Source organism: Bombus affinis, chromosome 10, assembly GCF_024516045.1.
Source record: "Bombus affinis isolate iyBomAffi1 chromosome 10, iyBomAffi1.2, whole genome shotgun sequence".
NCBI classification, from domain to species: Eukaryota; Metazoa; Arthropoda; class Insecta; order Hymenoptera; family Apidae; genus Bombus; species Bombus affinis.
The window spans coordinates 13,985,667-14,000,595 of NC_066353.1; the positions used below are offsets into that span (position 1 = coordinate 13,985,667).

At 40.4% G+C, this 14,929-nt stretch overlaps 1 protein-coding gene across 10 annotated transcripts in view; it reads left to right on the top strand.

The window, feature by feature from the left end:
• The window catches only part of LOC126920894 (agrin-like), a 383,155-nt gene that overhangs the window by 357,119 nt on the left and 11,107 nt on the right, over positions 1 to 14,929 (top strand). For 9 of the 10 annotated variants that reach the window (XM_050731794.1, XM_050731795.1, XM_050731796.1 and 6 more), the window contains 9 exons: positions 767 to 953; positions 3,695 to 3,792; positions 8,931 to 9,057; positions 9,225 to 9,455; positions 9,838 to 10,134; positions 10,543 to 10,692; positions 10,835 to 11,095; positions 11,251 to 11,397; positions 11,691 to 11,927. In XM_050731794.1, the coding sequence (XP_050587751.1) occupies positions 767 to 953; positions 3,695 to 3,792; positions 8,931 to 9,057; positions 9,225 to 9,455; positions 9,838 to 10,134; positions 10,543 to 10,692; positions 10,835 to 11,095; positions 11,251 to 11,397; positions 11,691 to 11,927 (1,735 nt within the window). The remainder of the gene's footprint in view (positions 1 to 766; positions 954 to 3,694; positions 3,793 to 8,930; positions 9,058 to 9,224; positions 9,456 to 9,837; positions 10,135 to 10,542; positions 10,693 to 10,834; positions 11,096 to 11,250; positions 11,398 to 11,690; positions 11,928 to 14,929) is intronic. The other variant, XM_050731793.1, reaches the window with a different exon arrangement.

Below are 14,929 nucleotides of genomic sequence, written 5' to 3' on the forward strand. Positions count from 1 at the left end.
GGCTGTAAGAGATGTGAATCAGGATTCAGTCTTGCTTAACTAAAAAGAACTATGCATAGGAAGAAATAGTTGTTCCTTGAATTTATGAGAGAAACTGAATTGGTAGAAATAGTCTATTTGCAAGTAAATTTATCGTACAGTTTTTTGAAGATTATCGTGTAAATACGAAGAACAGGTACATCTTAATAAAACATAAAAATACTTATGTATAAAGAAATAATAAAAGTGAAAAATGTAATTTCCTTAGCTATGTCCATAAAAGCTTAAGTTTGTATAAACATCCGCAGTCTGGTTATTCTATTTCGTGTTTATCGTAATGCCTGCATGCCACCCGTTCTCCATTCATTCTAAAAAACAAAAATACAAGTTCGTTCCGAACAAACGAAATGCGGGGAAAAAATCAGCGTTGGTCGTGGCAAAGCACTACGACGATTTACGTTAAATCCTGCGAATTAAAGTAGCACGTAAATTCTGCGTTGTGATAAAATATCACGAGCAATAAATTATCGGCTTTGCACCAGCGACTATCCGAGAAAACCTACGACAAAGAGGCTGCTGTCGCCGAGAGGTGTGTCGTGAAAAAAGCAAACGATGATCCACCGCGATTAATCTCGCGTTTTTCTCTCGGTTGAAACCGCGCGCGTACGCGCGCGCGCGCGCGAGAGAGAGAGAGAGAGAAAGAGGAAAAAAAATGAAATGAATCGCCACGTTTGGGATCGAAAACGTCCAAGGGAAAAAGTCAAGCTGATAGGAATTTCTTTTACAGATCTGTCAGTGGGGCGCGATTTGCGCGGAAACCGGTGGCACAGCGATTTGCGAATGTCCAACCTGTCCGGCAGAATTTCAGCCAGTTTGCGGCGACGATGGCATCAGCTACGGAAACGAGTGTAAGCTTCGCCTGGAGGGCTGTAAACATCGACGAGAGATCCGCGTGCTTTACCAGGGACTCTGCAGTGAGTACCAATCCCCGGAAAACGGGAACCTCTTTAATTCCCTAGAATCTTCATTCCTGATTCGTCGAATCCACTCTTTTTCCACGGATACAAACTTTTGATCTGTACACGAGTATATAACAAAAGCTTGACCAATTGTTCTACTTATCCAGTAAGTTTTATACAAAAGAAGAGGTTTTATCTTTTCACATTGAGCGATTATAATATTTTCAATTAGTGATTAGATCCATAGTTTGCTGATTGTTATTTTACGTAACGTAAAACGTCTACTTCGATAATATTGTTTTAGATTTTTGCGAATATTTATGAAGTTTCTTAGAGCATGTTTCGATATCAAGTTATAAGATTGTTCTATTTTTAATAGAAGAAATATTGTGACGTACATATAAAATATTCTGCATAAACGATCGATCTGGAATAACCCTGTTTATTGAATACTAAAACGTTCAGTAATCTTAATGTAGCCTAAAACAGGATATTATTTAATTGGATCAAATTAGCTTGTAGGTATCGCGAATAATTTTGGAATGGTCGTTGAAAATAGATTTGAAATTATGCAAACGAGGTAGCCGGGTTATTATCATCAACATTAAATATATAATCATAGAAACAAACGATACACATCGAGTAATACGATTAAATTGTTCCGAGTTTAAAGAATGAATTATCGATGTCATCGTTTTAGCAACGAGTCGATGAAATATATTCACGGAATAATTTATCTCGTCTCTTTATCCGTCGAGAAATGTTCGTCCATTTATAAATTCGTTTTCTTCCCGAAATTGTAACCGATTAAGATTTCCCTACGCGAAAATAGTTGATTGAGTATTGATCGATCAGGAGACCGGAATAATTAGAACGGAGGTACCAGGTAAATAATTAAGGAAACTTTATTATGAGACACGTCGGTTAGCAAGGGAAAAATCGAACGATGGTCTATTCCGACTAGCTGAGTTCATTATACCAAGCTCGTTCGTTATATCGGGAATTCCTGTAATCAGATTCGGTTCACGACAACGATTTTTTTTACGAAATCAACTGGGAAGTTTAAGGACTTTTTTGAAGATGCGATTCGCCACAGGATGATTTGCATACGATGCATGAAACCTTTTGATCCGTTCTCTCTCTTTCTCTCTCTCGATACCATAATCCTGTTTGCATGATGATCAACAGCGAAACTTTGTACTTTAAGAATTTTTCGTTAACGGTATTTCCATGTTTACTGAAAAATCCATTTATGGAAATAAACTTGCAACTGAAACTAAATTTCGTTTAAACGCTCGACGATATTTAACAAAATAAGATATAAACGAGGAGAAAAACAAGAGAGAGAGAGAGAAAGAGGAAGACAGACAGACAGACAAAAAGTGAGGAATGAAATATCAAAAAATACAAAACAGTCGAAGGAATATCCTGCGTCACGATGAAACAGATTCCCGACGAGGTGGCAAGCACCCTTACCGCGATCTTCGCTACGCTAGAGCACACCACAGACAGATCGAGCTAAACTTTTCTCATAAGCCACCCCGTGACGCGAGTAACCGTTCGTTTCGGTTGAATCGGGGCGAAAGAAATCCCGGGGAATCGTCGGCAGGAGTCGAACTCTCTGGCACCTCTTCTCCCCAACCGCAAGATAATTTGCATGGTTTAAAATCGCGTGAAACTTCTGAAACGTACTGCTGGGATTCGGTTCCATGCATATCACGACGCAGGTGACTTCGCCCCTCGCTGAAATTGTATGAGTTGTTACCCCACGGCATGCACGTTGCATATGCATGCAGTTCCCGGGCCTCAACCGACCACCACCACCACCACCACCACCACTACTACCGCCACCATTACCTCTGCCTCCTCTTGGCTTTCTCCCGTTTCTATCCTTGGCCTCGACTTCCACTACGGTGTATATACCAGTAGCGAGCACCGGGATTTTCGTATCGCGAGCGTCGAAAGCCAGAAGCTGTACTTCCATCGCCCCATACTCTGATTCTGAATCTGGGTTAGGGTTCTCCGAAGGCTTGTTACCCTCGACCGTAGTAGCATCATCGACACGTCGTCGAAGAGAAGCAGAGCGGTAAGCCGATGCCCCTTTCCTCTCAGATTTCAATGAATTCTAAAGATAACTTCTCGACTGCAAATCCAGCTTCAATAGCAACCGGCTCTACCCGCGCGCTCTCATCGTTCCTCTGGTTCTTGTTGCACCCCTCTTGCCGCGGTTCTACCGTCGTGCGCCATCCCATCCTGCCGTTCGTTCGCTTTGTTCGCAGTCCCCGAATCCTTGCACGCAGTCACACCGGCACAGGCCAGATAATTTCCCTCGAAACGGATGCAGTTATGCAAATACCAGCATACCGGGAATCTTTATTAATGTCGGCTTGAACGTCGGCCAGAAGGTAGCCAGAACTGCAACAGGGTGGCGGCGGCTGCTTTGTAAGCGCGTCGATGCCCGGAATATCACGGAAACGGAAGCGGAGGTTCGCGCCGCCTTAAACAATTCAGCCAACCGACCCGGCTGGTAAATTAGCGGCTCGTGCGAGATATCGCATGGCATCTCAGATTCCCGGCTAGAACCACGTACGATTTCACGGTGACGAATGGTCTGTCTTGCCAAGGCTTTTTGCTCGTGGGCAATTACCGCCGGAGATAGATCGTTCGGATGGCTTCTGTGTTACGTGAAACGAACGAACGGAGACGTTACATGAGTTTCACTTGTTAATTAGAAATGTTTCGTTGTTTGTTCGCAGATGGATGCGAGAATAAGAAATGCGACTTTTACGCGGAGTGCGAGAGCGACAGCGCTGGTGAAGCCAAATGCGTTTGTCCTAGCAAGTGCGAGACCACGGTAAGTGTCTGATATAAATTATTTCATGATCGGTTTATTTTTGCTCATAGGTAGTTTAATTATTATTATTGTATTATTAATGTGGTTAATCGAGAAAGGAAAATCTCTATTAATAGTGATAATAAAAATAATAGATCAGAACAAATCGTAGCGAAAAATATGATTTGGTAAAAAAAACTACCACTCGGTCAAATTTTTACAAGTTATTTCTATCGATTATTTAAATTAAAATGGATAAATATTTGTTTTGGATGATGAAGTTAGAACAGAACAAATACATAGGTGATTGGTGAAATACGATGGAATCATATAAAAACATAATTCTTCGAAGAGAATGCTGCTGGCGCGCGGAATCTACTTAACATTTGCGCTAAAACGCGAGCGAATTAATCCCTAAATCGTATTGAAGTAATTGAGTTAATCCTTATCAAAGTGAATCAGGACGCAACGTTAGAAGCTCGGGCAGCCGATTTCAATTTTTCGACGCGCAAATCCGTTCCTGAAATCATAATTTTTATTCCGTTCCCCGGTTGCCATCTTCATCCTTTTAATGAAATAGAGATGAAGCTACAATGCCGCTTGAAAAGAAAATCGAATCTCTAAGAATTCTAATCAAAAGCTAAAGGATGGTTTTCGGAATAATTCCGCCTGAAGCATCGCACAATTCATGGTGAATTACATTTCCTATAAAAATTTACTAAACTAGGTACGTTATTCTCCATCGAAAGAAGTGTAACTAAGTTGTGAAAGAAAATCGTCGCTTTAAAGTTGAAAAATAGCGAATGCCGTTATCTAAATGACTGCTCATACTGCAACATAGAAAGTGATTATTTCACATAACAGTGTTTATTTACCACTTTATCCTTTCCATTTCTAAACATCTTATATGTTGAAATGGTCATCACTTCTAAGAAAACTCTACATCTGGTCTTTTTAGTTTTCTTAAGCACTCAAGCCACCGACAGCGTATAGACAAAAGACTAGAACAAGGACCCACCATAAACATAAACTTTTGGTTTATTGGCCCTGTAAGTGTTATTGGTTTATGGATGGTCCTTGGAAGACTATTGAGGGTACGCAGTAAGGATGTGTAGACACTTGGATGCTATCTTGCCCTTGGTGCGTGGCCTGGTCTGTGTGACATTGGCTTTGGGTTTTTCAGTTATAGGGTGACACTGCTAGCATGCAGATTTGAACCAGCTCAAATTGTATTTCTACTTGTAACTACACTCCTCTATTAAAATATATTTTCTACCTTACAATTTATCCACGCGTTTCTCTCTTTATACATCTAATAACCTCAACATTATATTTCATAGTATAAACTACTTTTAAAAGAATACAGCATCCACGAGCTACGTATTTATAATATTCGCTATTTATCAACTTTTGTTGTAGTATATTGTACTACAGCATTATTGTGCTAGTACATATAATTTATCAATTATTGTACTAATTTATCAAATTTACGAATCGGAAAGATAAAAAATTTCGCTTATCGTCGTCGAAGCATCAACCTACGAAATCAACGTTTATGTAGTAATTATGTAGAAAAGAAAATCCTATTAACCATGGTCTGAGACACCGAGTGATGGTCGTTAAACATAATAAACCACCGAACGTGTCGATCTGCCGGCTTTTACGTGCTTACCACCATTCGTAGTGTTAAGCCTCGCTAGTTAGCATGGTTTAAGTAAAATATTCATACCATGATGGATGTGGTGTCGAGTATATATACAGTGCAGAGCCAGAATACGCTAGTCGTGCACGATATTTCGTATTTCCGCTATGTTACTCGATGTTGCGCGACCGTGTAATGAACCGTTCGTTTCACCGATACCGACCCACCTTGCCAAATCGACTAACGCGCACGCCATTTTCATTAAAACCTTTCTATCAATTTTCCTCTCCATTCCCTGTGATTTCATTGCCTTCCCGTTTCTAATTTCGTCAATCTAGCTTTTCAGGTGTACACTCGTGGACAATTCATTACCATCGAACGATTTTGATCGTTCAAACGATAATATCGGAAATGAATCGAAGCTTTTTTGTACTTTCAACTTTTCTACCTCTAACTCTAAGAGTGCGATGCTCGCCCTCGTTTTATCAGGCTAATTTCTATCAAGTTGGTTACCCAAAGTATCTCTTCAGAAGGTACATAAAAATTACCATATATCACATGCTCCTTTTTCAATTTTTCCTCGTTTTCTCTTATTATATTCCTCGTGTAATACCGATATTCGAGAATACACGCTCTGCCTCATGTATTCGCATATTCTACTATCCTAATCCCTCTATCATTTATTCCCCCAAATTTATCGACACCTCGCCGTAATACCACATTGCGGCAAATTCGTCGCTTCCCTCGATCGTTCCATACGAAACGTTCCCATATCCGGCTCGTAACAATCAATCTTTCTGGGAATCGAGGCCAGGCGCACCGTGTTGATTCCCCTCGAAATCCCGAGCGCAGTCTGGAAACGAATACGTGCACCGAGGAGGTAGAAGTAAAAAAAGTAAAAAGAAGGAAAAGGAATGCGACTTTATCGCGGGTAATCCGCGGCGGTTTCCCCGGAAGATCACCCCGAGCAACATTTCCCGGAGCAGAAATATTCGTTGGGAATGGAGAGCACGTCACGGATCCCTGAGATAGTGTTCGCTGGCAAGGAAAGGCTTCTCTCCTTCGATCCAAGCTAGGACACACGGTGGATCGGAAATTCACGGATTCGTGAAACGTCCTGCTGACAAAACCACGAACAATTCCGAGCTCACTCTCTCTTGCATGTACGGCGCGAATGTTCCTGGTCGTTCGAGTAACTGCCGCGGGCGCATGCTTCTTTTTCCAAAAAGGAATCAAAAAGGTGGTCGAACCCCGTAGAGGCGATGGCCATCCGTGCTGGGCCCCGGAGCTATTCGAAATTCAACGACGTCCGCGTTAGAATACACTTATGGCCGATCAGCCATCACCTGGAACGACCTCAAACCACAGAACCTAGATACTATCGTCTCGTAAAGTTGTCACGAGATACACGTTTAGCCATCAATCTTTCTCTTCGAGTATTTCAGGAATACCACTGGATCTATTTGAAGTTGATTTGTACGATTGGTTGCTATAATATTGAAGCGTGGGTTAGAAGAGTTGATGGAGTAGTTATGGACAATGGAACCTATAGGATCTTACTGATAGATTCTTGAGAATATTTGTATTCGACTTTGTACACTGTATCGTATATTACTTGATATAAAGTACATTAAACACAATGAAATTTGATTACATTTTTTAAATAAGAAGTATTTAATTTAATGATTCGTGACATTGATTTATATAAAATAAAATTAGTCCATTTTTCTATTCATTTGATTTAATCTTTTGGCACTCTATACGGGAGTAATTTAATTCCTTTCAAACGCAGATACTTAATTATTTGAAAATGGGAGGGAGGGAAATTATGATATTCAATTTATCGAGCATCTTAAATTTCCTATCGATTGAAATTACTTATATTTCCATAATAAAGAAACAGATAAAAGATAAGACGAATGGTTGCAAATTGATTGAGGTGCATCAGCATACTTTTTAGTACAGGATCAGCGAGCGTTCCTTCGCGTTCCTCCGTTTTAAGCGTGAAATCACATCTTCCTCGCATGGATACACAATGTTGCCACGAATTTGACGCGTCAGCATTCCACGGGAATAGAAACGAAAGGACTTTGGAGGAAAGATGGGATGAAAAGGACTGAATCAGTGGCACGATGAAAGAGATGAGGGTTAGAGGCATTGTTTGAACTGCAAACGAGGAATATCGGCACGTCCCAGTCACGTTCTTAGAACCCCACGAATCTCCCATAATTGTCTCGTAAATTACAATAAGAAGGAGACAAGGTGCGTATCAACTTGTCGCGGAAACTAATTAAAACGTATCGACCGACTGCGGATATTCTCCCCGAGGAGTCTCGTCGTTATATCTTTACCCTTCATCGTGGAAATAGAACTGTGATATTTATTAATCCGCTGAGTGGATTAAAAGAGAAAAGAACGCAACGGAAAAAGAATCGGACGACAAAGCTTTCGTTCGTCACATAATTGCTTTTTTAAGTCAATTATCCTGTTTACTACGGACATGCTTCTTTGAAATTCAATATCAAAAATGTAATGATACAAAGCAAATTATTCCAATAGAACACAGACTTGTCTTTAATCTTCTATACTTTGGTTAAACGTTGCTTAAAACATCAATTAGCTGTCGTTGTTGTCGCAAAAAATATTCTCCGCTGAAATATCAATTTTCTCGATTATAATTTCTCGATTATATTCTGTCACTCTTTTATATCGGTTGAGATATCAAGCATGAACATACAGTTGGTCGTAAAAATACTCGTATCATGTTAAAAATTGTGTGTGCAACCAAATACTTTTGCCATTATCTGTATTTCCTTCGGCCATACTTGATCATGTTTCACCGTGATTTTCTTTTAGTCTACAAATATTTCATTGCGCGCACAGCATATTCATGATCGCACTTCTATTCGGGAATAACTCGCACGTAAAAACGCAGGAAGAACGCTGCAAAAACGCAAGAGAAATGTAGAGGAAGCGGTAGAGGGCAAGTCACGTTGGCCGACAACGCGTGTAATAAGCAAACAACAACGTGGCTGGATACCGCAACCAGGCTAATTAAGTTTCGCTCTTTCGCGTATTATTTCTCATCCCTGTACGCGACCCATCCCCCAGCATCGTGACGCCAACGTATGTTAGAACACCGGCCCGACTGCGCCTTAGCCGCGCGCAACAAGTGCGAAACGCGTGCTGCCTCGCGTTTTTCTGCTATTTTTTCTCACGAACCCACCCACCTACGTAAATATCACGAGAAGATGTTATATATAATACATTGGGTTTGGTGAAGCAGAAAAAATGTATCTTCAGAACACAAAAAATCTCACTCTCATAGTTCTAAAACACATAGAGAAAGTGGCGATAGTTGTATTATTATACATTAGGCTGAGCAACTATTGAAAACACTCGCTAAAAAACTCACAAATATGATATGCTAGAAAGTATATAATATGTACGTAGTATCGTAGGTAGTAACTAAACATTTTTTTGCATAGTAATAATAAATCTTCTATGTCAATTTCAGACGAAAGAACCCGCACAGGAGAAAATTTGCGGCTCCAATGGTATAACTTACGCCAACGAATGCTCTTTGAAGGTGGCCTCTTGCACTTCTCAAACTGACATCGCTATTAGTTACGTAGGCGACTGTGGTAAGTTCTTTAGATACTTTCATATTTTGTATCATCGTCAACGTCGCGTAAAATTTATTGGATAGCAGTCAATCGATGGTATAAAAAGAACATTCAATTTATTCGCTGAGTAAAGTATTCAAGCAGGATTATCGGGAAGGTATAAGGAGAAGATAAACGTTTTTCAGAGCTTTGCGCAAGAATAGAGTGCGATCATGGAGCTCATTGCATGGCTGGCGTCTGTGTGTGTCCTGAAGAATGTCCTGAGAGCACTGGAGAACCAGTATGCGGCAGCGATGCCAAGACATACCCGTCAGAGTGTGAATTGCAAAAGGCTGCCTGTGGAAGGGATCCTAAATTGCCGGTCTTGCACGTGATATTCTACGGCGATTGCGGTGAACGATTCGTTGCAGCACTCAGTAAGCTATTTGATCCTTTCCATAATCTAAGCGTGCTTTTCTTTCAAATTCGAAAAGAAACTTTCAATCTTTTAAAATAAATATTAATTCACTATAATAAATAATCGTTGAGCGATCGGTACTTCGATAATTGGAGTCTCTACAAATATAAAATGTAGAATCTCTCAAGAATGCAGAATGCCTTAATCGGTCGATAATACTGCAAAGTCCTGTTTCAATAACGCGATAAACGCAACTTCTCGTGCATCACTCGTTACCATCTCGACGATATTAATTGTGCTAGCTTAAGGACACCGCTCTAACAAAACTAACCATCCAACGACAATCTTGTATAACAGCTTTTACTACTCTAACCATGCCTTAACCGCTACGCTTCTAATAGCCACGATGTCGACGCCTGCGGTGGTTCGATTGGCCACCACCGCGGTTGACGTGACCAGCACTCAGGTACGCGAAGCATGCAAGAACATTAACTGCGATTTCGAGGCTACTTGCGAGCTGGGCCCGGACGATTATCCCAGGTGCAGCTGCAAATTCGACTGCGCCTCGATTTCCCAAGAAAATATGCGCCCCGTTTGCGGCAGCGATCTAAGGACCTATTCGTCCCTCTGTGCCATGAAAATGGAGGCCTGCCAGAGGCAGCAAGAGCTAAGACCTAGACCTCTCGATCTTTGCCAAGGTTCGCAGCAGCTTCCGATAACTTCACTCGATCCGCTGTATAATTGCCTCGATTTTCGATTCGATTAGCCATTCCATTGCTTGTTCCTCTGCTTTGCCTCCTAACTTTTAAATTAACTTTTAAATTAGTTTATTTTCAGAATATTTTCAGACTTTTCTTTGTCTGTTATATTCGCGACGCTTTCTTCAAAAGAAAATATAATTACAATTTTAATTACATTTAAATTACAACACCTTAGTATGTTATTTACGATATAATTTTTTCCCTTCCTTTGTAAAATTGTAAGTATGAATAGCTTTGTAATTACTTTTAATTTTCTCCGTCGCTAACTATCTTAATTGTAATTTATCATTTGTTTATTATACAGTTTCATAAGCGAACATAATTTAAACGAAACTTTTAACCCAGGTATGGAAGTGAAACCTTGTAACGGTGATCCTCCATTGGTGGATGCCGATGGGAAAGAGTACGATTGCGGTAATGGTCCAGAACGACGAGATTGTCCGAGCAACAGTTATTGTCATCAGACCACGCGACTAGCTCGATGCTGCAGAAAAGGTCAGTTCTTTGATTGAAATTTGAGTTTTAGAAAATTCTTTCAAACATATTTCGCATGTTATTATTAACATCTTTCGATTTGCTATGAATAAAAAAATAAACGTATTAAAGAGAAGATCAACGTAAATTATCGATTATCTAGCTCAAGGAACCCAAGTCGTAAAGTGCTCAGACTCCTGGCACGGCTGCTGTCCGGATGGCAAAACGGCCGCACGCGGGCCCAATGGCGCAGGTTGTCCGAGTTTATGCAACTGCAACAGGTTAGGCAGTGTTTCTGACACCTGCAATCCAGAAACCGGACAATGCGAGTGCAAACCAGGTGTAGGCGGTCTGAAATGCGATAGATGTATGCCTGGTTATTGGGGTTTGCCTAAAATCAGCGAGGGACATCAAGGATGTATACGTAAGGATGACTGAAATTCTGATTAGCAATTTACACGAAGAGATTATTGCTTTGTATCTGGAATTTAATGGACGATGATATATTTCAATATGAAATTTAGTTTATCGATTGAATTAATATTAACCGGCACGTCAAATTTCCTTTGAATGATCCAGCATGCGGCTGCTCGCTCTTTGGTTCCGTTAGAGAAGACTGCGAACAAATGACAGGTCGCTGCGTTTGCAAACCGGATATCCAGGGCCAGAAATGTACCATTTGCACCGATCACAACAAGATATTAACACCTACAGGGTGCTACTCAGGTATCGCGCGAAAGGAAACTTCGACAGAATATAGTATAACTCGAATCTCAACCAATTTGCTTCTATCGACGCCTAAAATTGAATATACAGTAGAAAAATGATCGTCGTGGTATAGTACCAAATGATTTAAATCCTAAACAAATTTCCTTTGATATAAAACCAAAAACTAAATTTACGACGATATAGCGTCAGGTGTTATATGGACTCTGTGTAACTCTGTATAAACTGAATTAATATTCCAACCGAATAACATCCATCGATCGATTTAACGGGTTTGTTCTGTTTGTTTGCAGCCGATACGATACCGCCGATCCCGACGTCTTGCAACGAGCTGGAATGCTATTCCGGCGGGCAGTGTTCGGAAATCGGCGGACCGCACTGTGTTTGTCCGTCGTCCTGTCCATCGGACATACCGTCTGTGCCGGTTTGCGGTAGTGACGGACAGACATACGACAACGAGTGTGAGCTCAGGCTGTACGCTTGTCGCCATCAAGCAGACGTGGTCACACAGGCCTTCGGCCACTGCAGAGGTGGGTTCACTGAACATACGCCGTACAGGCCACCTTATATTCTGCATTACTAAACTAATTAACCACTGGGAGCACTTTTCACACGTTGGATCAGCTGTCGAACAGGACTCACTCCTGTCTATAAAACGCAAATTTATTCTCTAGAGATTAATCGGTCTTGATAGCTGGTGAATGGCGTAGTACAATAAAATAGTTCATCAAAGTGTTTGTTAATTTTGTAGTGAGTTTTCAGAATGTTTTGTTTATATACAAAGGCCATAGAGGAAAACATGATAAGTCGTATCTTTTATGAAACATCCAGAAATCAGCAGAAATAGACTTATCATATTTCTTCCGTGTGTTCGATTATAGTTTACGAATAAGGAATACAATACATATATCTGTTTGTAAAAATTAAGTGACGAGCAGCGAATATATAATATTTAAGAAGTTAACGATAGACGAGAAGAGAGGGATTGTTTAAAGCACGAGATATTGTCGTAACGATTTCGAGGGTTCACGAATTTTAGAATAACTTAATTAGGAACAAGTGTTATCTAGAAGCTGGAGCTTGAAGTAGGGAATTTAATGATATATTTATCAACGTATGGGAGATGCAATATCGCACAGCCTGATTAAAATTAGGACTAACATCTAACCTGTTCCTTTGTATCCATTACGTGATAATAAACTTATCAAGTTTCTACTAACATGTATACATATATGTTTATAACCCCTTTACACCCGAAACGCTTGCCCATACTACTTTGCTTGCTTTCTTCTTGCTAACGTTCTATGATTAACGTTGCACCATGATCTTTTCCTTTAAAAGAATAAACAACCCGCCGATCAACGATTTAACAAGAAAGAAAGCAAAGTAAGTCAATTTACAATTAATTTAGTAACATATTTACTGTACTTGTTTCATTAATTGGAATTTATATTCTTTTCTATCGATTTATCCACCTTCTTCTTTTTCTAAACCGAGTTCGAACGAAATCGTGGAATTGAAAGGTAGAAAAGATTGAACAGGATACGTATCGCGGAATTTCCTTTATCCCAAGAGTACGCTACCTCACTCGTAGGTAAATTCTGGGAAAGTTGGTGACGTTAACTCGCGAAACTAAGCGCCAAAGGTGGATTTAACTAAATCACCGTTGACTTGGAAGCGAAGTCCCGTCTTAAGTGGTCCCTGTGAGCTATGCCCGGCCGGAACTTAACATCGGAACCTTAAGAAACGGTAACGAAACGCCTTGCCCAGACCGTTAAGCACAGCTCCGCCATCAAAATGAATTAGTCCGCGACAGATCTAGAGTCTTTCGAAAGTTCGAACGAATGCAGTATCGACCTCTTTTTGATACCACTGTCCCCACATAAATTTAGCCGTCGGAGATTCGGTCGATATCGTGTTCAATAGATGGTCGCGATAAATCTATCCAAGAAAAAATTCTCTTTGCATCTCGTTCCAATGAATTCCAGCGAATTCACGTGGACCAGGTAATCAGGAAAAGGGTTTCATTACCTGGCTTTTCGAACTACTCGAACTAGCTCGCTATCTACTATATTTTCTATTCGTTTCAATTGCTATATCTGTTATTATAAATGGGAAAACTTACTTAGCGTAACTTGAGTTTAACGTGTAACTCATGCATTCACAATTGAAAGAAAAAAACCTTTGAGATGATTTATTATACGTGTTAGTTTATTAAAGAGACGAGTGATAAAATTGTGATAGTATATATTAAAATCATTTTAAATACAAGTACAGAAATAGTGTATACCGGTCGTTATTGTCGCTCGATCGATACTACTGTTCGACTCTACGCTCGCTATTCAACTGTATGACTCGCTATAAAGATTCGCTATACTAGCTGTCCTAGAGAGCACGTTCGTCTATCTATATCGACCGGTGTTGTTATAAAAAGTTCGTATGTAACTGCGGTTGACGATTGCAAATAACGGCGATAATATTTTGTCCGGAGTTCGTTTACCTTTGAACCTATCAAACCAAAATAACGTTGACACTCCAAGGCACAATAATATGAGCCTCTCCCGATTCGAACCTTCCATTGACTCATGTGCCACTATACCTTTAAAAATATGAGTTTATAAAAATAATATAAAAATTATCATGCACTGCCTCGTTATAATATCCTCGGATGAAAAGTTATAATCGCTTATTACAATACAATATTATTATTATTAATACAAGAGCATAATCGATAAATTCACGTTAACAATTCCTCGATATCTACCATAAAATCATCAGATTGTAAATATAGTAGAATACAAAAGCTCTTGGAACTTCACGTATAGTTGATAGACTCGTCGAACAAAGCAACGAGTCTTAACCAAGAAGAATACGGAGAGAAGCCTCTCCATCTGTCGCTCCAGAGTATTCCACATTCACTGACAAAGTTCGCGGAGTGAAACGTCGAAATCTATTAAAGTCTCTTCCTGGTTCCGTAACCTCTCACCCCTTATTTTCGATTGCTCAGCCCCCCTCAAAGCTCCGCCTCAGCAACGTTACCCTGGTCCTCCCTCGTCGCTGAAAGTCAATCTCTTAAAAAGTTCTTCTTTCTCGGGACTCACTCTACAGAGTCAAACATAAATCAGATTACTTTGAGCAGGCGAACCATCCTCTTTCCTCTTACAGCCTCTCCGCCACTGTTGTCGTGTTTTATACCGAAAGGACGCAGCTCCCTCTCTGCATAGTAGAAGGGTACTATTTTTTCATCACGTTTTCCCTTCTTCCCCCGTACGTGACGTAGAACAATTTCCGCGAGCGAAATATCGCATGGAACCGCACGCGGTCGACGCCACTTTCAACCCCGTAAATATTGTATGCCGCAATTTCTTCGACGTTCCTCGCGTGATCTCTTTTCCGTGTTGAGGATACGCGACTACTGAAAGAAGAATGGATATCCCGCTTACGTGGACATTCTGACGTGACGTGAAGTTTGATTAAGGAAGAGGGTGCGTTTGATCGATGTGACGCACGAAAAAGAAAGGGGCGAGACTAT